Source organism: Danio aesculapii, chromosome 9, assembly GCF_903798145.1.
Source record: "Danio aesculapii chromosome 9, fDanAes4.1, whole genome shotgun sequence".
NCBI lineage: Eukaryota > Metazoa > Chordata > Actinopteri > Cypriniformes > Danionidae > Danio > Danio aesculapii.
In genome coordinates, this window is record NC_079443.1 from 38969900 (window position 1) to 38996702 (window position 26803).

The 26803-nt window shown below is 34.6% G+C and overlaps 1 protein-coding gene across 1 annotated transcript in view; it reads right to left on the reverse strand.

Annotated features, from left to right (window-relative positions):
- Positions 1-9321: 9321 nt before the first annotated feature.
- The window catches only part of adcy5 (adenylate cyclase 5), a 152139-nt gene continuing 134657 nt past the window's right edge, over positions 9322-26803 (reverse strand). The window contains exons 13-21 of the mRNA XM_056465659.1: positions 23309-23425; positions 22747-22911; positions 21020-21195; positions 18433-18453; positions 18160-18289; positions 15492-15755; positions 13570-13774; positions 13238-13362; positions 9322-10880 (exon numbers count right to left, since the gene is read on the reverse strand). Of these exons, the coding sequence (XP_056321634.1) occupies positions 10752-10880; positions 13238-13362; positions 13570-13774; positions 15492-15755; positions 18160-18289; positions 18433-18453; positions 21020-21195; positions 22747-22911; positions 23309-23425 (1332 nt within the window). The 3' untranslated portion in view covers positions 9322-10751. The remainder of the gene's footprint in view (positions 10881-13237; positions 13363-13569; positions 13775-15491; positions 15756-18159; positions 18290-18432; positions 18454-21019; positions 21196-22746; positions 22912-23308; positions 23426-26803) is intronic.

The following is a 26803-nucleotide window of genomic DNA, read 5'->3' on the forward strand; positions in this document are numbered from 1 at the left end:
ATGACAGGTTGTATGGATGATTGACAGATTAAGGGTCAAGGGTTTTTTTTTTTATTCCTGAGAAGATATACATTTATTTATTTTCTTTCTCTCCTGAGAATCAATGATCGGAGATTCCATTTGCATTGCAAAGACAGCATGCTAAGTTTTGTACCTTAATGCTCTTAGCAGCAACAGTGCAGTGCACTTTGGCTCAATGTATGTTTGTATGGAAAGAAAAGGCCCTGAAATCATCAGTAAAAGCCTACAATTTGTACAAACGTGCTTGTTTAGTGTGTGTTTTATGCACTTTACACATTTGTGACCACAAAACTAGTCATAATTGTTTTGATTTTGTTTAATTGAGATGATTACTTTGTCTGCTGAATGAATAAGTTTTCCTTTTATGCATGATTTGTTAGAGTATGACAATATTTGTCCGTGATATTACTATCTGAACTAACAAATAGTAAATATTTGAAAATTTGGAATCTGAGAGTTAAAAAACAATTGAAATATTGTGATAATCACCTTTAAACTTGACTAAATTAAGTGATATTTTCATTTTACTCAATGTTTTTAGGGAACATGAACTTCGCTAATTTTACTTTTGTGCCAAAAATCAGTAGAATATTATGTCATTTTGAGCCATACGATGTATTCTTAACTTTTGGCAAAAATCTACTTGTGCAACTAGGGATAGTTCACTTAAAAATTAAAATTATAATTTACTCTTCCTCATGTGGAATAAAATTACATTGTTTTTTAAAACATTATTTTTTGTATGAAGGGCCAAAAACTAAATATCATTAAGAGCTGTGGGCCAAAGATAAATATACCAAATTATTTTACGTTGATGTTGCAATGGGTAATTTCCCAATTCATTTTGTGATATTTATAAACAAACAGAAAACATTACTTTGAATCATATTACCTAATGCGGAATATTTTTTAAATTATAACTTGCAATCACATGTATAGCAGCGTAGTTCTATGCTGAAGACACTAGTCAAGTAGAATTTGCCTTTGTCTTTATTTGCTCTGGATTTTCTCTGGATTGTCGGGTGACAGTGTGTACATTTTAAACTAAATCTGATTCATTTAAACCTGAGATCTGGCCCACCATCCCATCTGAGAGGAGAGGGAGAATGATGAGGATGGTTTCGAGATTTTCATTTCAAATTTAATGTAACCTTTTATTTGTGTGTTTTAATTTTAAGTTACTTAAACTGAAATTAAAGATTCAAATTTAAAGCTGTAATTTAGTTTAAAATGTACATACTGCCACCTGAGGGATAGAGGATAATGCAGAGACTTTGGTGAGCGAATCAAGGCAAAGGCAGATTCTGCTTGACTAGTGCATTCAGCATTGAACTCCACTGTGTTAGAAATATGATTGTTTGTTTTTATTGCAATAAGTTGTCATTTAAAAAGTTATACTGCATTAGTTAATACAATTTATTGTTTTCTATTCATTTTTAAATATTATTAAATAAAGTATAATATTTTGGTATATTTATCTTTGACCCACGGCTCTCAAGCCACATCAAATGTCTCGTTTTGGCATGTTTGCTGTAAAAAAAATATGTTTGTGTTACTTAATCTTATTTCAATAAGTTAATTAGGTTTCAACAAAATTATTTGAATTATATAAGGTTTAACGTAATATTTTTTTTTCACTTTGCCTAATGTAAGTTTTGATGACAAGAAAAATTTCTTTTGATTCAACTAAATTTAAGGCAGTAAGATTTGTTTTTTATTTTGTTTTTTTGCAGTGTATTTGAGACTCTGGGATCACATTTATGAACAAAAATAAGCTGTGGCTATTCAGAAGACACACTTCTTAACTTTTAAGCTGCGGTCCGTCACACTGGACTTTTCTCCCCATAGACTTCCGTTCATGCGTCATACCAGAAACACGCGCTTGTGCGATAAGTTTTGCAGTTCGCTGCGTTGCAAAGTTCAAGCTTGGTAAACTCTGACCTGCGAAATTGCATCACGTGACTGTGTGAGACCAATAGTGTGATCGCAGCTTAATTCATGAAAATGTTTAAATTTGTGTCTCTAGAACAGGGGCTGGCAAACTCAGACCTGGGGGGCCAGTGTCCTGCACAGTTTATCTCCAACACTAATCAAACACCTGAACATGCTAATCAATGTCTTTAAGATCACTAGAAATCTTTAAGCAGGTGTGTTTGATTTGATGGAGCTAAACTCCAGGCCCCTCCAGGACCAAGTTTACCCACCTGCTCTAGAGTTAGTCATGTGCGAGAAGTCATCCACCAAATTTACAGACTTAACTCTGCAGTGATGAAGATGATGATGATGGTGATGATTGTAGTTATTAGAACAAGTCACCTGGCTTATAGAAGCGTGACTAATAAAAGGAAATGTTCCAGGTGATGCACTTCATGCTTTTGTGTGTTCGAAAATTGCTGCCCATTTAGGCTTATTTGTACTTGGTTGAGTGAGAAAAGTCTGTACATTACTGACATCCATGTAATTGATGTTATTTCTTTCTGGCTTATTTTTACTGCAGATGTAAATTTGCAGAGCATACTGTCTTGAACAGCAAAGCATTGGGGACAAAAGGGGAAAAAACGCTTTTATGAGTCTATTTCCACTTTTCTCAAAAAAAAAAAAAGTCTTTATATTTTCACAAAAATGTAATTTTATATGTGGTTTAAATCTAAATTATTAGCCCTCCTGTAAAATTTTAATTCTTTTAAAAATATTTTCCAAGTGCTGTTTAACAGACTTTTTTCAATACATTTTAAACATAATAGTTAATAACTAGTTTCTTTTTGTCTTTACCATAATGATAGTTCATAATTTCTTACTAGTTATTTTGCAAGATACCAATGTTCATTTTAAAGGTTCATTTTAAACTTAAAGGTTTAACTACATTAATAAGTGTAACTAGGCAAGTAATCGTTAGTTAAGGATTAGATTGTAGCCAATTGAAAAAAAAAATCTCAAGTTAATAGGGACAATAATATTTATTCAGTCATTTTCCTTTGGCTTAGTCCCTTTATTCATCAGGGGTTACCACAGTGGAATGAACCGCCAATGTTTTACACAGCGGATGCCCTTCCAGCTGCTACCCAGTACTGGGAAACACACACACACACACAACAGCCAATTTAGTATATTCAATTCACTTATAGCGCATGTCTTTGGACTGTGCGGGAAACCGGAGCACACAGTGGAAACCCACGCCAACACGGGGAGAACATGCTAACTCCACACAGACATGCCAACTGGCCCAGCCGGGTCTCAAACCAGCGACCTTCTTGCTGTGAGGCGCCAATGCTAACCACTGAGCCACCGTGTCGCCGGGCCAATAATATTTACCTTAAAGTTGTTTTTAAAAAAATTAAACAGTTTTTATTTCAGAAAAATAAGAAAATTCAGATGAAAAAAATACTTGAGGAAATGTTTTTGCTCCATTCAACATCACTTGAGAAATATTTGAAAATATATATAATAAAAAATATTCAGAGGAAGGCTAATCATTTTGCCTGTTTTTACAATATTACGAAAAGTGCATTTGTGCTCGATTCTATTTTCATCTTTTTTTTTTCTTGTATATTTCAGTGTTTATATATATGGGCAATATCACATGAGAAGCAGTGCGATGTGGCTGTAAATCAGCACTACTAGGAGCGGCCGAGTGCCTTAGTGTCCACCTGTAACAATTTAGTCATATTGCACTGCTCTGAGTATGATATTGTTCATACAGCAGTTTGACAGCATAATCGTCTATATAAAAAAAAAAAGAAAATCAAATACGTGGAGTCTAAAAATCTTTTTGTATGAGGAACTACTTTCTTCCGCCATTCATTCACATCTGCAGCTGACGTCAGAACAGCAGAAACCCTTGCTCCTTCACCAACATCACTTTAGAGCTAGTATTAAATGATCTCTAACATAATGTCTAAAGTTATGGCTAAACAGGTAATTTTGCTAATATTTTAAGATTATAAGGCTGAACGGCATGAAATGCCATCAGTCTACAGAGATTTCCGAGTATTACTCTGTTGCAATCGGGAGATCACAATAATTTATCGCGAAAAAGCCAAAGCAAAGCAAACACTATCAGATTACTGTTGTGTTTGCGATAAGGAAAAATGCTAAACACATGCGAGCATTTCTTCTTTATTTCTTTTTACTGGACTGGTCTGCAGTAATGAAAACAAGAGAATCATTCATTCATTTTATTTTCAACTTAATCCCTTTATTAATCTTGGGTCGCCACAGCAGAATGAACCGCCAACTTATCCAGCATATGTTTTTATGCAGCAGATGCCTTTCCAGCTGCAACCCATCATTGGGAAACATCTATTCACGCTCATTCACACACATACACTACGGACAATTTAGCTTACCCAATTCACCTTTGGACTTGAGGGGGAAACCGGAGCACCCGGAGGAAACCCATGCCAACACGGGGAGAACATGCAAACTCCACACAACTGACCCAGCCGAGGCTCGAACCAGCGACCTTCTTGCTGGGAGGTGAACTTGCTACCCACTGCGCAGCCCAACAGGAGACTCATTAGAGACCATTATTATGCGACTTATTATGCGTTCTCTGACTCTCCGAAATTATAAATATTTAAAGTAGGCACTATCCTTATAAATAAACTGCATAGTTGCAATCTAAACAACTACATTCTCGCCTTAAAAAAGCCTCAAAAGTACATTATGTTGTCCAACAGCTGTGATATTTGTCGAACTGTTGTGAGTTTATTCATCTGCTTTCACTCTATGTGGGCGGAGTAATACAGAAGAGTGGGAAGGCTGTACGGGTGCTGTTATTGCAGAATATCGCACGGCTATTAGCCAATCAGATTGGAGAACAAGACAGAACTGTTGTATAAATATATATTTATCCAAAATTTCTTGATGAATTGTTTTACTTTTTCGGTACATGTTTGCGTGCGTGTATGAGATAAAAAGTAAAACAAACAGACCATAAATAATGCATGAATCATTGTAACACATTGTGGGATGGGAAAAAAATGGACCAGATAAACTTCAGAAGAAAAAATCCTTTACATTTTCAAGGTTTCTATAAAATAAACACATCATCTGAGCTTTTTTTGTTGTTGTTGTTTTTGATTTTTATGACATTGTGCTTCTCATCAGGTCTTTCTACCCTTTTGACTGCTTGGATCAAAGCCAAAAACCATTGGGCCATTAGACTGTTTTTAATGTCAATGAAATGCCATTCTCACGCCCAGCACAATGGCCTTTCTTTAATGCTTCATAAAACAGCTTTGCGCAGTCAAACTGGCCGAGTCGGACACACGCAGAGACTAAATTCAAGTGCAGTCAAACGGGGGGTATTTCACGGGCACATTTTAAAGATAAAAAAGGTCAGGTCTGCCAGTGGGAAAAGTGTACTGAAATTATGTGAATTATAACACGCCTGAGTGACCAAACAGCTGCTCTGCAGGGTTTCTTTTCTTCGTTCTCATATTTCTGGACACATTATTACACTGACAGCAGCTTTGTTATGGTTTTAAAATAACAAACAAATATAGAGCATTTCAATGTGGTCATGTCATTAACTCATGAACATTTCCTGCTTGTTAAAAACTATTTCATAACTATAACAATATCTTGACCTATCATAACTTAAACATATCTTAAAACAGCTATCATAACATTCTTTATCAATACGTGTCTCTTTTGGGATTTTCAGAAGCTATAGAAATTAAAAATGCAAAACAGCAAATAAATTGGGACCACTGTTTTTGTTTACATCCCTCAAAATGGTGTACGGGTGAGGGTGGGGAGGGTGCAAGCTGGTGGACAACTAACAAAATGTGTTGGTTTTCATACAGAAATGTTGGCATATGTGGAAACACAAACATTGAAAGCGCACTGCTGCCATCCTCTGGACACTTAATGTAACATCCCAAATGTAGTTATTAGCTATTTTATAAAGTAAATATACTCAATGTAAACCAAGTTTTGTATTTTTTAAACGAGAATTGAAACTGTACTTGAAGACCATTTCAGAGTCTCATAAAAAGCAGTTAAAACTTATAAAATGTGCTATATTTAATATTCTGCATTAATTTGTATTTTTTTCATGTGCCCTTATTTATTTTTTATTAATTATTGTTTATAGTTTCTACTTTATCTTTCTCATTGTCTGTTATTTGCTTCACCATTATTATATGTCTTTAAAATTGTCACATTTCTCGTTGCAAAAAAAAGTAATATTTGTATTGTTTGTACTAGAATTGCACGGTTTAACGGTAATATGGTAGTATCGCGATACTATGGCTCCAAAATACTGGCGGTGCCACTGTAGTTTGTTAACGGTAGCATTGTGATTAACGGTTTATCTACAATAGATAATGTTGCATGTGGAAGTCACTAAAATGCTCACACGTTTGTGCAACAATAGACCTTTTTATTTAAATAGTCTGTGGAGCCCTTTAAGGTTGCAAAACTGTAGAATTTGTGCCTTTTATGGTAGCCTATTGCACGTTTTCTAACGCTTCAGTTCATTTTTGTTCCTGTTAATATGATTTATTAGTGACCGCGACAATCTCTTAAAAAGAACAACTCACAAAGTGAAATTTATAATTACTTTGGATTGTTACCGGATAAGACTGAAAAATATAGATTAAAACCCAAAATAGCAACAGGAAACATTGAAACCATTTTTGAGCACTTCATACAGCCCACTTTTGTTGGGGAAAAAATGCTCTTTCATAACAAATTTCATTTGTTATCATTTGGATCTTTATTTTAATGTATTTTTTGTTGGTCAGTTAACTACAAAATAAACAAAAAGAATGAATAAATTTTAGGTGAAGTGATGTGCAAATAATACTTTTTGGACTTAAGGGAATTATGAATTACATTCAAGTAGGCCTACAGTATTATAACATATAGTATTTCTGTTGTAATTGCCTGTTGTTATTGCAATTAAAAATCGGTTTGGTAATGTTTCTGGATGCCCTTACCTTTAGATAATCATCTCACTGTCCAACTGTCCATAATCATCTGAAATACAACATAGACGTCAAAAGAAAAGGCCAATCAAAAACGAGTTCCTATATAAGCATAATTTGACGTGCATATGTAAATGGTTTGACTATTTATTTGACTTTTTTATTGTTTATTTTCAGTTTGAGAGCCCCTGTGTCCTGACATTTTATCCTACCCATCAGATTATCCTACCAATGCTGTATTTGAATGGTTCTGCGGTTGGGGTTAAATTAAAAAATTTACACTGGTACAGTAGCAATATCTTATGGGTAGCATATTGCGTCATCAAAATGTGCTCTACTCTTTAAATGGGAGGGACAAACTGACAATGAAGAATAAATCGACAGAGCCAGGTACTTTTCAATCTATTTAAACAATTAATGAACGTATATTTTAGGTTAACGTTACATATAAAACAAACAAAAAGAATCATGAAGGCGTATTTCAGTAGAGCTGCGTCGCAAACACTAACGTTTTTATCATAAAGTTATTTCAAAATGAGTTTAATGTTATAATAGTTTATTTGGACGTAAAAAACAGCATTGAGTTTTGACATAAGCAAAGACAAGCCAAGATGAAGCCCCACTGAAATAATAAATGTCGGTGTAATCAGCAGGACAGAAAACGTGTGGTATTTGCTTGACGTCTTACCTCGGTGCTTTCGTTTGGATGACAAACACAAGAAAGTGAACTAAAGCTGAAGTGTCATGTTTTTTGATGTTTTAAATACTTTCTTCTTCCTCTTAAAAGTGTAGAGAGACATACAAGCCATCCATTTACAACGTATGTCCTCCTCGTGTCGCTATTAAAACCAAAAATGTTTGTTTGAGAATCTCGACCAACACAAGATAACACTGGCTTAACCAATGGCGTGAGTTTGGGGGAGGGACTAAATTATTGTGACCAATGGTGGAAAGGGAGCGTGTTTTGTGGCGCTAAAACTACACACTTCACCTTTAGATATGACCAGGGCCAAACGGTCTGCGGACGTTATTTGCTATTTCAGCGGAGTATTTTGGTAAAAATCTGCGGAATTATTTTGAGAGTATCATAACTAAAACCTTAATATGTGAAATAAAAAGTAATACCTTTTTAACTTTTATTTAATGTTTAAATTGCAAATCCAATTAGATTCACTTCATTTGGTAAACAAAGCAAGTCTTTCATATAATATACCTGAAAATATTACTGTACAAACTGCATTGTACATAAATCAGATGAACAATTTCATATTAGTCAATAATATTACTGTAATTAATTAAAAACTGAATAAATTTAGATTTACACACATTTACTCAAGTAAATAAACAAAATTAATGATGGGCTAAAATATCTGTGCAATTCTGCGCGCGCAGATTCCGTGTGGGCCTAGATAGGACTATCCTCTAACACTTAAAGGTCATACTATCATCATGATGACATAAAAATACAAAAACATTCAACCAGATATTTTATTTTTAAAATTGCTGGCAAGAAAATGGCACTGGTTAGGAAAATAAAGACTGAAATGATTCTGGAAGCCCAGATGAGTCCAAGTTTGAGACTGTAGAACAGGACCAAATATATTTTATAACACCTCTTAGGAAGGAAATGTAGATTTTTTTTTCCAACACATTACATCATAACCATATCTGGATGTATACTGAAGATCTGAAATGGTTAAAGCAAAAAGAAAGAAAAAAAAATGTCACTTTATGGAGAACTCTATACATTTTGTGTACAAGCTCTGATTCTTTACATACAAAGGCCTCATTGGAGAAAACGGACATTCATTGGGTCGTACCATCAAACTGAGAGGGAAGGGATTGCTGGTCGAGCTGCAGTGCAAAAAAAATGGTGAAGATTAGTGGATAACGAAGAAACATCCCAACGGGATACAAACTCGTTGTCCCTCTCCCACCATAAACACAAGGCGAAAATCAATATTTGCAGATGTGTTTGCCAAGATTTAAACAACTGTGGCTGTTTTAAAACACTCACTTGCCATTTTGCCTCCTGCACATCCATTTTCTACTCACAATTAAATTGTATTGTACTTGACAGGATACAGAAACCCTTTTTGGAGAAAGGCCAAACATATTCTGCTTACTTGGTTACAAGGCTAGCTTCTGATTTCATTCAAATGGATGCACTGGCAGAAAGTAGTGACTGATAAACACCTTCCCCTCCTGTTCAAATGTGCAGGACTATAGTGTTTCAGGTGTTTATTATATATATATATATATATATATATATATATATATATATATATATATATATATATATATATATATATATATATATATATATATATATATATATATATATATAATAAACACTGGTGTGTGTATATGTATGTATATATATATAGACATCATTCTAATATATTAATGTACAAAATATTTATTCTAAAATAGCTTTAACAGTTTGGCTTTTGGAGTCAAAATATAAAATGGTAAAAATACAAAAACAGCCATATTTGGCCATTTTCCTCTGTCCTTATAGTGTCTTCAGTGTAGAGCAGTGTTTGTGTGCAGTTTTGTGAATGTCAATTTGTGTTTGAAACACAAATCAGCAGTCTCAAGCCCTGGTCATGCAGGAAGTGACTTTGCTGTCAACATCTCCACTTCGGCTCAAAGCTTGCTCAATTTCATTCTCTGCTGACATCAAATTAGTTTATGCTTATAAAAATAAACATTTTGGAATTAAATGTTGTATTTAAGTAGTAACAGTGCATTATGCATCATACTGAAGATCAATAAAAAGATCAGTGTGTGCTCTTAGTCATTGTTGGCAGCTGTTTGTAATGAAATCCCAAAACTAGGTTGTTACACGCACACACACGCACACACTTAACTGTCATATAATACACATGGTTTCTTAATATGTAATACTGTCCCTGAATGTGGTAAGAGACATGAAACTGGTGACTGCAAGCACAAACTTCAGTCAAGATGATTCAGATCGACAGGCTCCATCAAGTTGCTCTAAATTCCAACAATGAACATTGCATCATTGGACCTTGCTAGATCTTATTGTTAAAAAGTCACTGGCGGCATGAACAGGGCTTCATTCAAATCTAGATCTCTTGGAGGTAACACTATCAACATACCTGTAACAACCACAGTTGCTGCAGCGAAGGTCAGGATACCATAAAGGGCTTGTAGAGCTGCTGCGCTCACTATGGCCTTCGACCATATATTAGCTCATTGTGATATCTTTATCTATTGTGATATCACCTAGACAGTGTTGAATGCAACAGGACTGTAGAAACAGAACTCTTTACATACACTGACGAATCATATACACATAAAACGTGTGTTTTACAGGTATATTGGCTTCAGTGTTTTCATGCAGTTTCATTTTGGAGCCACCAGGGCCAGTCGGTGGAGTAAGATCGCAGTCAAACCCGAGAGAGCCAAACCTGAGAGAGCCAAAGCCAGGTGCAGAAAACGCAGTGCATCTGTCCTCTCTTGGCAAAATAAGAAATATAAGACCGGGGAAACTGCTTTGTATGCCTTGAGATTCCTTTGTTTCTTTGGTCTCTGAGGATGAATCATTTCTGAGCTGTTCCATACCTTAAATAAAGGAGGCAAAGCCTCCGTTAATCCTATAGGAAGTCTCAGTGTGCAAAGAGGCCACTCTTGGACTGAGTGACGGCTGTTTCTGAACAAATCCTATTGCGATTGGTCCAGAAGGATGTCCGTCTCAACAGCCTAGCCAACAGCATCTCCTCCTCGTGACATCTTAATAATGTTCTGAAGGTCAGACGCTGAGGGTTAACTGTTATTGGGTCCTCCATTTAGGAAGTAGGTCATCATTTCGCCTTTGCCCTTCACTTTGACAACGCCCCTGTACTCCAGTGTATAGTTATAGGAGCTGAGAACCTGGTAAAGGTCTGTTGTGACCTGAAACACAGAGAAAATAAGGGCACATGAGCATTTGTTAACTGAACAGTATGTTAAGCAGAATGATAAACTTAGAGCACTAGTGAAAAAACTAGCACTAGTGAAAATCTTCTGAATTAACATAAATTCAAGTTTTTTTGAGTCAGAAATTGGATATAAAAGGCCTTTGGAAAATTCGCAACAAACTATTTAACATAGTATAAGATATACAAGCTTGTGAGTTGAGTGGGTCATTAAATTGTATACAGTGAACATCACAGAGAAAGTATGCAACAGAGCAGATGATATGTGGCTAGTAGTCAAAATGTGTGGGCAACCTTATCTTGAGGTGTAAAAAACAGGCAAAAAATGAAAATAATTAAATACATTTAAATACCAGTAAATACCAATAACTAGGCCCACACGAAATCTGCACATGCAGAAATACACCAATTTTAAGCTCATCATAGTCTATTTATTTACTTGTGTAAATGTGTGTAAATTTATATTTATTCAGTTTTTAAATTAATTTAGTTATGATGCTTCTGGTTATGGCGGCGAGGTGAGCAGACGCGTTTTTCTTGTGCTTAATTGCTTTTCAATAAATCCTGCATAATATTCCAGAGAGAGGTCATAAAATTTAGTTATGCTCACAATATCATTCCACATAAATCCGCAGATTTTTTACAAAATTCTCAGCAGAAATAGCAAAAAATGTCCACAGATTCTGTCAGGCCCAACCAATAACTTATGCATATAGAGTACTGTGTATATACTGTGTCTTAGCCCACTAGTATTTTCGCCAAAAAAATAAAAGTTTAAAGCAATGGCCTCAAACTCAATTCCTGGAGGGCCGCAGCTCTTAATAGTTTAGCTCCAACTCACACCTGCTTAATAGTCTCTAGTAGTCTTGAACAACTTAATTAGTTGCATCAGCTGTGTTTAATTAGGGTTGAAGAAAAACTGTGCAGAGCTGCGACCCTCTGGGAATCGAGTTTGAGACCTATGCTTTAAAGTCAGTTATTTCTATATTTTCCATGTCGGTTTGAAATTTCAATGTACATTTCCAAACATTATTTGTCATTGCAATTATAAAGTCACATTATTGTCTGTACAAGGAGTCTGACAATAGCCAGTGCTCCACACAGAGATCTGATCAGATCATTATCCAGTCTGTCTGGAACAACATGAAGAAACATTACAAACTGAGACAAACTAAATCCAGAAGAACTTTGGCAACATCTCTAAGATGCTTCAAAAAAAACTCCCTGCAAAGCTACCTGGAAAACTATGGGCAAGTGTTTTAAATGCAAAGTGTGGTCATACCAAATGTTGATTTGATTTAGTTGATACAAGTTAACTGATAAATAAAATGTATTTATTCATTCTTTTTGGAAGCATCCTCATTTTACAGCATTTTTACACAAGTGCCTAAAACTTTGAACAGTACTGTAGCTTTGCAGGAAGTTTTTTTGAAGCATCTATTAATGACAAAAATAATGTTTGGAAATGTAAAATGATATTTCACATCGACATTCTACAGAAAAATATATAGTAATAACTGACTTTAAGCCTTTTTTGTGTGTGAAAATACTATCGCCTAAGACTTTTGCACAGTACTGTACATATACTCACCGGCCACTTTATTAGGTACACTTTACTAGTTCCAGGTTGGACCCCTTTTTGCCTTCAGAACTGCCTTAATTATTCAGGCATAGATTTAACAAGGTACTAGAAATATTCCTCAGGGATTTTGGTCCATATTGACATGATAGCATCACGCAGTTACTGCAGATTTGTCGGCTGCACATTCATGAATCAAATCTCTCGTTCCACCACATCCCAAAGGTGCTCTATTGGACTGAGGATCTGGTGACTGTGGAGGCCATTTGAGTTCAAGAAACCAGTCTGAGACGGTTCACGCTTTATGACATGGCGCGTTATCCTGCTGGAAGTAGCCATAGAAGATGGGTACACTGTGGTTATAAAGGGATGGACATGGTCAGCAACAATGCTCAGGTAGGCTGTGGCGTTGGCACGATGCTCAATTGGTATTAATGGGCCCAAAGTGTGCCAAGATAATATCCCCCACACCATTACACCACCACCACCATTCTGAATCGTTGATACAAGGCAGGATGGATGCATGCTTTCCTGTTGTTGATGCCAAATTCTGACCCTACCATCCGGGTTTCCTGTTCTTAGCTGACAGGAGTGGCACCCGGTGTGGTCTTCTGCTGCTGTAGCTCATCTGCCTCAAGGTTGGACATGTTGTGCGTTCAGAGATGTACAGTAGAGTTGGACAGGTGTACCTAATAAACAGGCCGTTGTGTGCGTAAACATTGATCTGGACAAATTGCACAGACCATGAATCTCACCTGTATTCTCTCAGGTACCCCAGTGCTGTCCATACGGCTGGCTACATTCACAGTATTCCCCCATATGTCATATTGCGGTTTACGAGCTCCTATGACTCCAGCCACAACAGGACCCATGTTGAGACCTACAGAAGAATGTTTTGCATTTGGAAACAGTAAAATATATTCTGGTCATTTCTCGTCTGATAGAACATTGAAATCCTACAGAATCATTTACTACAAAAGAGCTTTATAACAGGATAACATGTCTGTTTAATAAACACAAATTAAAAGCACAGATTAATCATCTAACTGCTCATATGTGTTGGTTATGCACATAGTCAAATCCTCACCGATCTTCATTTTGAAGTTATTGAAAGAGTGCTCATTGATGTACTTCATCTGGTCCATGAGGCGCATGGCGTAGTCGGCTAGAGCACGAATGTGTGACCTTCCTGCTTTATCATAAGTGGAGTCATTAAGCCCAGATGCAGCCATGTAAGTGCTGCCGATGGTTTTGATCTTTTCCAGTTGACGGAACTGATCCTCACTAATGATCTGCAAGAAGTGAAATGAAATGATGGATTCCATTTATAAATGATAAGTTATTAAGAGTTCACGTTTAAGAAAGAAAACAAGAAGGTGGGTAGATTCAGGCCCAGTTTCACACACACATCTAATTTAAAACAAATACCAAATACCAAGTCAACTACAAATGTTTAATGTAAAAACAAAAAATTAAAAATTGAATTAAATACTATTTCAATAGGTTTTTCTACAGTATACTTATTTTGAGAATAGGCCTGTCACAATAAAAAAATATACAGACGTCCCACAAAACATGGCCATGACATCAATAATGTTAGGTGATGCAATATATAATCAAAATAATCAGCAACATTTTAGCTGATTGCGCAAGCTTAGTGTCTAGGTGTTAGTGTCTGTATGGTTTAAAAAACACTACAGTATTTACTATAAATTACTTTAGTATATTTTTTTATCTGGGGTCTGTTATTTTTTTCTAGTTCTATTTACCTTGCACTTTTTTGCTAACATATATAATTATTATTATTTATTTGTTTAGGATTTATCTTTTCACATTCTGATTCCAATGCCTAATTATTAAATTGTTAAAATGACTTTAATTAAATTAAATATTCTTAAGAATAAAATATTATGTGTTCTTTGGAAAACTGTACATGCATTATAATGCTATTATATTGTCATTCTGGCATTATACGATGAGTGGCATAAAATGGTCTTGAGAAGAAAATAATATAATTTATCGCAATATATTTTGGGGCGATATATCGTACAACAAAAAAATAGATATCATGACAGGCCTAACTGAGAAACAATATATAATCCAAACACAAAAAAACACAAAAAAGGTCAAGGGTAGAAAAGGCGAGATATCCCATTTTGGTGTCTACTGAACATCAATTTTATTAAACTGATTTTATATATAAAGCATATTAAATGCAAATAATGTGTCTACTGTTTCAAATAACTTCATGAAAATATTTTTAAAAATTGGATAAAATAAAGATAAAACAGATACATATATGTAAAATAAGTAAAACAAGTGGTTTGAAAGATAATAAGACAAACAAAAGTATATAAAAATTGTTACAAAGAATAATTTGGTGTCTGTCATCTGTAAATCATAATAAAAATGTATGATAGTCATTATTTGTTCTTAATGTAGGATACTGAAATTTAGAGCTGTATTAAACTTCGTTTTGATGCTCAACAACCCATCGTTGTCTTTGACTTATTTAAACTGATTTATTTTTTATTTAATATTTTAAAGAATAATTTAAGCTGACAAACTGAATCAATTGGGGGATACTCTGAGCATGAACCTCTTAGACCAGGGGTCCCCAATCTTGTTGCTGAAGATCTACCTTCCTGCAGAATTCAACTCCAACCCTAATCAAACACAACTAAATCAACTAAGCTTGATCTAAAGGAGCACTTGGTTATTAAAAGACGTGTGTTTGATCAAGGTTGCAGCTGAACTCTGCAGAAAGGAACTGAATTTGAAACCCCGGTCTCAGACTATTCTTTAAAAAATACTTGGATAACTTTTTTCCTTTAAGGCTAATCATAACATTTTTTTTTATTCAGTTGCGTATAAAGATAGATTGGTCTATATTTTAAGTCTATTTGCAGCTTTCAAGGATAATATTCAGAATAAGAATGAGAAATTCTAGCAAAAAGCAGGTGTACAGGATCAAGCTCAAATATTTATGAAAGATCTGCTGTACTGTACCTCGTCAAAGTCAGCGATGATCTCGTTGAGAAGTCTCAAGCATTCAACACCTTCATTATTGGCTTCCAGTTCCACGTAGAACTCGGAGAAGTTGCTGATGGAGGCAAACATGACAGCCACACATTCACACGACTGATAGTACAGCTCGTCATTCCTCCGCTCGCGGGCCAGAAAGTGTGCAGCCACATCTTTGGGCAAGATGTTGTGAAGAAGCCGACGGTTGTAAGCCTGAAGTTCCTCCATCTCCTCCTTTTCCTCTGTGGCCTACAAAGACAAAAAGAAACAAACAAAAATTTTATGCTACAAATAAAAAACTAAATTTAGACCAAGCAACTGGATACAGTAAATGCTCCTTTTTGCACCAACAAAATGACTATGAATGAATCTACATACAGTACAGATTTCGACACCAAAAATAAATCTAAATCTAAATCACATTTAAAAGAGTTGATCAGCCTTTATATGAACTCTATTGTAACAGTTTAGAGGATTTTTATTAAATATTTTGGTAAATTTAATGAATTCTTGGAAAAAAAACATTTTAAAAGGATAGTTCACCCAAAAATAAAAAATAAAATGTTCAAAACATACGAGTTTGGCAACAATTTTTTTGATGAAACTCAAGCTTATAATGACTTTTACAAATAATTCTATAAATATATCTATAAAGACACAACAAACATTATACTGCATTATAATAGTGTTATTAATACTTATAAGCGATGCATTTGATTTTTCAATGCACAGATTCATTCATTCATTTTCTTTTCGGCTTAGTCCCTTTATTAATCTGGGGTCGCCACAGCGGAATGAACCGCCAACTTATCCAGCGTTTGTATTATGCAGCGGATGCCCTCCCAGTCTCAACCCATCACTGGGAAAATGCACAGATTCATAACATATAATACATGATTTATAAGTATTAATTAGTCATCATGACTGTATTTACAAAGATGCAGTCAGCAATATTAAAACGTTGTTATGCTATAAATAGTATACAAATACAAAGACTAATTCGGGTAAGATATCCTTTGGGGTTATTTTGATACTGGTGCTAAATCGATACTTTTAAAACGGTACTGGTTCCAAAACAGTGCCTGAACCGATAAGACAATAATATGATTAAGGTGTTTACATGAGTTGCTTTTTGAATGTTCCTTTCATGATTCCATTTTACATGTTATAGCACATAGATTGATGTCATAATGTCACCAGGCTATCATCGTTTCCTTCGGAGTTTCATGTAATTTCTGGCGTTTCATTTTAAATTTTTCGACTATAACTGCAGTTCGGCACTTTCACATTCATTCGGCAACACATTGTTCATGCCCAGTGACAAACTGAGGTAGGCCTATTTGATGCGAGTATTAAGGACTGCAGGAAGAGTGTTGTTTTAATGGAATTCGATACCGCACCGAATGTAAAAAAAAAATAAATAAAAAAAAAAAATAAACAAACTCCGCATTTCGTGATGCGAGTGAAAGTGCCAGAAGATGTTGCAAGCTATCAAACACGGGGCATTCCTCTGCCTTTAATGATTCGATGCGCCCTCAAATGCTTCATTAAGGTTGATGTGTTTCTGCCCTTACACGCAACTTTTGTAAAGCATCTGCTTCACGTTGCTGTGTCAGAATCCTTGTTTGTAAAATATAGCCACACTTTAGAATGCTTAGTTTAAGCAAATTTGATGAACGCGATCATGCGTGGTGATGAATCTGAAGGGAGCCGCTCACTGGATGCACTGTAGTGCGCGTGTTGCCTACGTGCATGCGTACAAGAACAAACGCCTGACATCGCAGACGGTGTCCCCTGTATCCCTCAAAGTTGTTTAGAATTAAATGTTAAGAGGTGTTGTGACACAACACATACATATGTGTGCCTTTGATGTACTCGTTGATGCTTCTAACGTCCTAGTCACAGCACCAGTGGCACCAAAATTAGGTCCGGTTCAAACCAGAAACATAATGGCACCAGGTTTCCGTACCCAACCCTACTCTTTAGTGAGTTACAGATTTTGTTCTGTCAAATAAATGAATGGTTTTGTATTGTTGATAAGAGCCCTATTCATGTTTTCATATGTTTTATGAATATGTGCATTGATACATGAAATGCATCAATAATAAGTATTAATAACACTATTATAAATGTCGCTGTAACTTTCATTATAATACAGTATGTTTGTTGTCTTTATAAACACATTCATAGAATTGTTATGATTGGTTATAAATACTTATAATCAGTCATAATTCATACAAAGTGTTTCTGAGATTTTCTTCTGTTGAACAAAAAAGGAGATATTTTGAAAAATGCCGCTAGTTGGCACACATTGACTTCCATAGTAATTTTTTTCCTACTATGGAAGTTGATGGGTACCAGAAACCAGCATTTATCAAAATATCATCTTTTATGTTCAGCAGAAGAAAGAAACTCATAACGGTAAAAAAAAAAAACATAAGGGAGAGAAAATTATGAGGTAATCTTTATTTTGATGTGAACTGTCCCTTTAAAAAAGGAATTTTTGAACAGCAGAATAAGAAGTGCTACAGAAAAATCCTTAATAACAAAAGTAAAAGTGATAAAAATTTGTGAAAGAGTGAACCAGGAAAAATACCTTCTTTGTTTAACAGCCTTTCACAAAAGATTCACCCCATCACAAAGCAATACAAACCTGTAACTTCCAGAGAAAGTCGAGTCTGGCGGTGGACTCGACCTGCTGTGCATGAAGGTAAAGCGCCAGCACAAAGACTGTGATGACCACTGGAGTCACAATCTTTAGAGGAACTCGGGTGTCCACAATACTATAACGCACACGCACACACACACAAAAGTCAACAATTTCACACTAAAGTTCAAAAGATAGATTGTTCTATTGGCATGCAATGAAAACAACTGGCAACAGCTGCTCAGTGGCATTACTGTCAGTTCACTGATTTGATCTTACCATGTTCCATTGTTCGGCTTTCTGTGAACACAAAGAAAAAGCAAACACATTATGTTAGAGCACGACACTATATCTTCAAGACAGACTCAGTTAAGGGTGTGTGATATTTATCAACGGTAACATCATAACTGTGTTTTAACAATGTGCGAAAGGCATTCAAAAGCATTCAATGTCTAATTAAGCCTATAAGAATGTACTTTAAGAGATATGATGTGAAAGCAAAAATAGCCCTGTATGGGAATTGTTTTTATATTTATAAAATATAATACAGTTTTAAAAATATTACACAAGCAATAGAGTCATCTTTTACAGAAAATCAGTGCATGAGTGTGATTCTAAATTAGATATTGATTTTATACAACAGTTCAACAAGTTACAACTAAGTAACTTAGATTTTAGATTTTGTTTTGGGAACGAATTAGTTCCTAAGCTGAGGCAGAACATTTGTGTTTCAGTTTAACACTTTAAATTCTACATGAAACAGAATTTTTTTTTCGTATTGTGACGCAGTTTCTAGAGAAACAGAATATTAAATGAGAAAATAGTGGGCGTGGCTTGTTTTTTCTACTGCGAGCTGATTGGATGTAGTAAAGTCGGCAATTCATTTAGAAAGATGCGGAAAAGAGTTGAGAGTTATTACAACGTAACAGACACATCCTCCTCACCATTTCTGTTTGTTGTCAAAACTGACATTTGGACTAGCGTGGTTAAGTATGTTAGCCATGTACAATTCCTCAAAATCACATAATCATGATCACAAAATTTAACTGAAAACAAACAGGAAGTGCACTTTCAAATTTTAATTTTAGATTTCAAGGGCAAACCAATATTTTTTTTCATAATGACTTGCACAGATGAATGTTCACCATAAAACTAGCAATGTGAGCTAACAAAATCATATGGTTAGCTTTGATTTCATTTGTACTTTAAATTTGAATGCTAATATCAGAATGTTAAAATATGACCTATTTTATCAAAATAAATAAAGATCTTCAGCCCTAAAGAGCATTTTAAAATCAATTAAACTTATGACTGTTTGGTAGTGTGCATTATATATTTAGACACAATTTGCTATTCAGCAGGGGCGGGTTGCACCAGCAGTGCGCAAGTTAAAATGTAGCCTGATTGTGACTTAAAAGGACACTAAGTTACAACTTGCACATTACTAAATATCTTTGTTTTGTACCACCGAACTAAGTTTAAACGTAATGCTACGCTCCAACTAAATATTTATGGCAGCCTCACCCTATAGTTAAAAGTCAGAATTATTAGCCCCCCTTTTTCTTTTCACGGAAATTTTCACAGCATGTCTGATAATATTTTTTCTTCAGGAGAAAGTCTTATTTTTATTTCGGCTAGAATAAAAGCAGTTTTTAATTTTTTAAAAGCCATTTTAATGTCAAAATTATTACCCCTTTAAGCTTTTTTTTTTTTCGAGTGTCTACAGAACAAACCATCATTATACAATAACTTGCCTAATTACCCTAACCTGCCTAGTTACCTAATTAACCTAGTTAAGCCTTTAAATGTCACTTCAAGCTGTATAGAAGTCTCTTGAAAACTATGTAGTAAAATATCATGTACTGTCATCATGACAAAGATAAAATAAATCAGCTATTAGAAATGAGTTATTAAAACTATTATGTTCAGAAATGTGTTGAAAAAAATCTCTCTGTTAAACAGAAACTGGGGGAAAAATAATTCAGGGGGGCTAATAATTCTGACTTCAACTGTATGTATAATGGTAGAAAAGAGATGACAGTGAGATTAGTTTACATTGAGAAGCTCGCAATCATAATGAAGAATGATCTCCTTCTACCCACAGCTTTATTTTGCTGACAAATCTCACATTTTTTTCAGGTTCATTTTCAAGAGATTCATTTTCTTTTTTGTGTTTATTGTATCCATCAATTAAAACATGACTGAGTTGTTTTCCCTGCTCTTTTCTCTTTCATGTGTAGGATACAAAAAACAAATTGTTTTAATAACTGTGTATTTTGTGTGCATTCACGGCTCACCATGCAGGTATGTACATCGTCTGTTATGAATGACTGACTATAATGTACTATAAAAATTTAATTGTCCTTTAATTTTCATAGGACAGTTATAAATGGACACATTAGTTGCAGAATTTGATAGCAGTTTAACGATTGAAATGCTTCTTATTGGATATTATGTCATTCAATGCGACTACACATGACTTTACGAAGAGCTTACGACCTACTAACTACGCTTTGCCTTAAGAACATGTGGTGCAATCGAAGTGAGAACATATTTAGTTACAAAATAGCTAGTAGGTACTAAGCCCCTAGTGTGGACTTTACATTCTAGTTTAAGAAAGAACTTATGAACAGCTGGTGCAACCCTAAATTTGGGCTAAATTATCCATAAAAGGCACAGGACAAAATGCAACTTACAAACATATTGGTCTCCTTTCGGATAAAGACCAGGATTTAAAGTACAGCACAACATGCATGCATACATAAAAGATCTACTTTATCTATATCATTTTTGGCAGGAATGTAACTAAATACTGATGTCAATTTTGAAATGATCTAGAAAATGTGCTAAAAAAACAAATACTCACAGGGCATTGGCCATGACCAGCAGGTCCACATTGTCAAAAAGGCTGACCTCAGGCACCTCCATGATGAGCACATACAGGATCTCAATGAACAGCATGAGGAAGAGTTTACCGATACTGCTGACCTGTAGAAACACTGAGCAGGCCAGTAAACTGAGCAGCACACATGATGAGAAGTACTGCAGAGAAGGAGAAAAAAAACATCCACATCAATCTTTTACTTTGCTTTTAAAATATTCCATGTATGATTTATCAAAAGACAAGCATTTCAGAGCAGAGCCTAAAAAGATACCCTTGAAAAAATATACCGGAAGGGATGAAAATCATGAAAAATAGTCAGGCTGGTTTTTATAGCATGGTACTGTTCCTGTTGCTGTTAACTTGAATCCGTGGTAGTTTATATATACTGCTTTTTATTTTTCTGAACAAGCAATTATTTAGAAATGAAGTAATGTTGTTACAAATAAAATTTTGGAAAACTGATTCATTCAGGAACATAAAACAGCAGTGTTGCTCTGAGATGCACAAATGTTCTGCTCCAGCTTTCTTAGGAACTACATGATTTTGCGAAACAGAAAATAAGACGAATTGTGTATGAAATGGAACTGACTCAGAATAATTAATGTTTGTTGAGCTGCTGTAAAAAAGTAGGTAGGTAAGTAAGTGGATAGGTGAATAGATGGATAGATAGATAAAACAATTGATAGATGAAACAGATAGATAGATAATATCATAAAACGATAAAATGATAATAAATTATTAGGGTAATTTTAACTGCCTTTTAAAAAGGTCTAATTTTGGACTCTTTTTTGTTTGTTATCAGCAAAAAGAGTGACATAAGCTACATATGAAATTGCATACTTCAAGTGTAGGTAATACATTTGAATATGAGCATACTTCCCAGCAGTTCAAAAAGTAAATTTCATATAGTATAAATGTGTTTAGTACTGTATGAATGGTATTTGGATGTACTACATCGGCCATACTAACATCATGATATGGCCTATGTCAGTTGCATCGCTTCACTCCTATTCATAAAATCTCTCCCGCTGCTATATGTAAAAATATCAAAAATGAAGCTTCTGTGATCATTTACTTACCCTTCACTTGTTTAAAACCTACTTGAGTTTCTTTCTTCTGATGAACACGAAATAAGAGATTTAAAAAAAAATGCTGGTTGACTTCCATAGTAAAACCCATTGACTTCCATAGTAACTTTTTTCCTACTTTCGAAGTTGATGTGTATTAGAAATCAGCATTCTTCAAAATATCATCTTTTATGTTCAGCAGAAGAAAGGAACTCATAAAAGTTTAAAACCACATGAGGGAGGTCATCTTCATTTTTGGGTGAACTGTCCCTTTAAAATCTACACTTTTGAACAGTAGTGTAAGAAGTGCTACAGCAAAATGCTTAATAGCAAATACAGATACTTCTCATCAACTATGAATACTAAAGTATTCATTTCGCATGCGGTTTTTCCACATACTGTATTGTGTCATTTCTGATGCACTGATACACAATAATGTCAGCCTGCCCTTTGTTAAAACCATCACAATATTAGCGTAGGCAATAAATATTGTAAACCACTAGAGGGCTCATTAATTTAAAAAAAAATATGTGCATGCATTATTTATTTATAATACACACTGCTAAATTTTATAAATAAAAAAAAAAATCTGACTTCGACCAGCTACTAAATCTATAAACTGATCTAAAAACAGTGGCACACCTCTGGGAAATTGCATGTTGGTGACGAACTGCTGCAGAGCCTGTTCTGAGACCAGAGTGTGTAGTTGAGGGAAGAAAAATGGGCATGGCAAGCGTTCACATTGCTGGGGCTGATGTTAAACTCCTGCCCTAAACACGTCTTCAGGTCATCCGTACTGCAGGTGAACTAAAGGACAGATGAAGATGTATACACATGACAGAATTTAATTTCATTATGCGCTACAGATAATTTCATTAACAAGCTATGAAATGGTTTGATGTCAAAAGTCAATTACTTCAAAGTATATGATTTATGTTCCATTAGTAACTCTGAAAGATCTGCATGGATGCAAGATTTCAAATTTTATAGTTTGTTTTGATGCTTAACACAGTTATAAGATTACAAGCTATAGTATATGGCTGCTATAGTAAATGGTACAGAATATTACTGCTATAGTATATGTCTGCTATAGTATATGGTACAGAATATTACTGCTATAGTATATGGATACTTAATGTATACATCACAAACATATACAACGATAAAGACACAGAATTTGAAGGTTAAGGCTTGTGGGACTCACAATGTTAATGAAAGCAGAGATAAAGACCAGGACGATTGTAAAAACCCCCACCAGGGTGCTGTTGAGTCTGGACTGAACAATCCTTTTAGACAGGGTTTGCAGAGGAATGGGGAAAAACTGCAAATAGAAAGAAGCACATACAGAATTGAGTCTTTTTAAACATAAATCCAGTTTCTGAGAACATTTTACTCTTGTGCATGTGCTATAAGCATACTTTCAGACAAAAGGGAGTTTTTATACATTAAAACAATTAATGTGTGATACAGCTTCACATTTTTCCTTTGTACATTAGTATGTTTTAGGTTTAAAGAGGACATGAATTGATAAAATCGAAATAATTATAAATATATATTTTATTCTGCAAGCTTCAGAGCTCTAAACTTTAATTAGTTTAAAAACAGTCTGTTTTCTTTGAAAATAAATGATCTTCACTGCCTGATTGACATACAATATAAAGTAGGTCTCATAATGTACAGGCAGCACCGCATTAAATTTATTTTACCACAGTTTTTTCAATAGAGTTTCTGCACTCGCCTGCTGCTACTGAAGGTGCTAGCGTTTACACTGTCTTCAATCACATTTTATGCTTGAACAACTAAATGAACGCTTAAAGCCCAGTCAGATCACGCGATTTTGACACGATTTCCTCGTTGAGGGTGTCTTGGGGATTCGTAAACTACAAATGAGCGTCGTGACAAGATTTAATCGTTTCTTCTCGTGTGTGTGGCATAGTTCACGACATGTCACCGATACCATGCCTGCAACGCCTCACGACACCATTGCAGAAAGTGTAGCATGTTTAATTTTTTTTCTCGTTCTTCACGATGAGTTCCATCACATGGGTGACACTGTGTAACACAATTTCTCGTTTATCTCAGTGGGTGCTGCCGTTAATTTGCTGGTCAGGTAATCAAAAAATAGGTTGCCTATTTTTCATATGGGTGAGTCATGGGTGGATAAGATCAATCATTGCTTATGCAAACTTTAACTATCTTTTCTAAAATATTATGGTGTTTTAAGCAACTTCATCTGACAGACTGGCACAAATATGCAGACATCTCCATTCTCACGACGAGTTTCTGAGTTCTTTCATCCTTCCAGCAGAGTTTGTTCCTCCGAGGTAATCTGGGAACATGTTCAGTGCTGCGAATACATTGCAAAAGCATTTCCTGCTTTTGTCCTTAATAGTGAAAACAGTTTAATATAGGCTTCTCTGAAACTGTGAATAATTTAATTTAACTTTAACTTTATTTAGGCTAGATTATTATTTTATTTAACAAACCAACACAATCTCACAGCAATTTGTGTTTTGGTGCATGTAGCGCACTTTACCTTGAACTTTGAAGCACATTACCTCAAATGTTATTCGTTATTCTTGTTTCTAGATTTATAGAACTGACGAACAAAAGATACATTAAAATTAAGTTAAAAATGATAGCAAACAAAATACGCTTCAACAATATATTTTTTCCAAGAGAAATATACGAATTATATTTTTGTTTGTGCCCCTCCACTACTCAACTATACGGGTGGATGATTTGTTTTGCTCCGTGGAAAATAAGGATTTAATGAATACTTTACTGTGATCACAAATCTCAGTTATATATTTGCTCTTTTTTAATATGTCATTATTTTAAAGATTATGTCTCGAGCATCTGATTTCTTCTTGCTGCCGCTTATGTGCTTTCATTTTCTCGGCAAGTTCAGGCGAAGTGTTTAAAAACCCATGACAGGAAATTATACATTTAGATTTCAAAGAAAACATCTTAATATTAAAAAGTTTGATCCTATCCATGTCGTAAGGAATGCCCTTAAATAATGTAGTTATTAGTTGTCTGCAAGCATCAGTGTTTACTGAGATTGAAATATGATTAAAAAAAAGTTAAATTGAGATAAGAAATACTGTTATAGCAACACTTGTGACTGCTTTTGGAAAATAACGCTCGTTGTAGATGTCACAGGATAACTGATCGTGAAGGAACGTGTAGTCTGGCACATTTGTTTTTTTACATTTGTTTCTCACGACAAGTCAAGATTATCAAGAAAAAAAAGCATGTTTCTACATCACTGGCCCGGGTTATACCTTAATGTGAAGTGAATCTTTTCAAAGTTGGCAAAAAAGAAACAAAATTACAAATGGGAATTAGATGCGTTTCCATCAAGTTGTTAGAGCGGCTGACTGTAGTATTGGTAGCCTAGTAACTATCAGTAAGCAATGCAAGCAAAATTAGACAAGATAAGACAAGAAAAATTAACTTTCACACCACATCCTAAGAACGTGTCCTTTGTTTACTTCATTTTACCATGGCTTATTTACAATCAAAGCACAATTTGATGCTGAATTCAGAGAGATTGTGAAGCAAGATGATGATGCTTTGCCAAATTTATTTAACCCAACAGTAAAATGTCACACCAGAGAAATGCAACTGTTTTAATTAATATCTTGCTATTTATTATATTTACCTTTTATAAAATATAATGAAACTAATATGACTTACTATCACTTCAGGTCAGAATAAGTGCACATTGTCATAAAAAAAATTTTAAAATCCTCAGAATTTTTTCTTTTAACTAATAAAAGCAGCTGTCGTGAGCATGAGCAACTTATTTAATAAACTTAATACCAAAAAGACTTTGTGTATCATACTAGTTAACAGAGATCCTATGAAAGCTTGACTTTTTACAGGTCAGGAAGTTCTGAATGTAATTCGGCAGTATCTCTAAGGAAAGAGCTGTGCCGCCCCATTCGCCTGTAGAGCAGCGAGGTGCCAGTTCCAGCTCAGTGTGCACAAATGGGCTGCCAGCGCTTTATTGTGTCTCTGGCTTTGCTCTGTGTGACTCAGTGTCTCTGGAGACCTGCTCAAAGTTAAGCAGCTAAAAGCCCAATATCAATCATATGCGCTCAAGTTATTTTAGTGGAGAATCTGAAGGTTGACAGACACTTGGATTTAGCCATGATGGCTCTGTAAGACTGTTAGGAAATGGTCTGTGAAGGACACGTTAAGGTGTATTGTTTTTCTAGTAATGGGGATGGTGGTTTTTTGCATTGCTGCACTGCTGTAGGGCCCAAAATGCCATGTTGCCATTTATTTTATTTCATTTCTGGTTTGGAATTTAATTTAATTTAAGTAATATCTGACAACATATTATCACATATATAAAACTTAATCCACATAATATTTTTAATAAAATGCACTAAAACAAACATTTTATTTAAAAAAAAAACTAAATTAACTATTAAATTATTAAAATCAAAATAAATACAACAATATAAAATATTCTTTAAATGTACTCTCAATAAAAATTACAAATGTTTTTTTCTAGTTTCATAAATACATATTTAACCCTTTATAGGGCAAGTAATAATAAGTGTATATAAAAAATGTTTATATATAAAAAGGTACCATATTTCGTCACCCAATAAAGAGTTAAAAGTTTGTCCTGATAAAAATATCAGCATCATAACATTAAAAATCCAGTCAAAATTCCTTTATT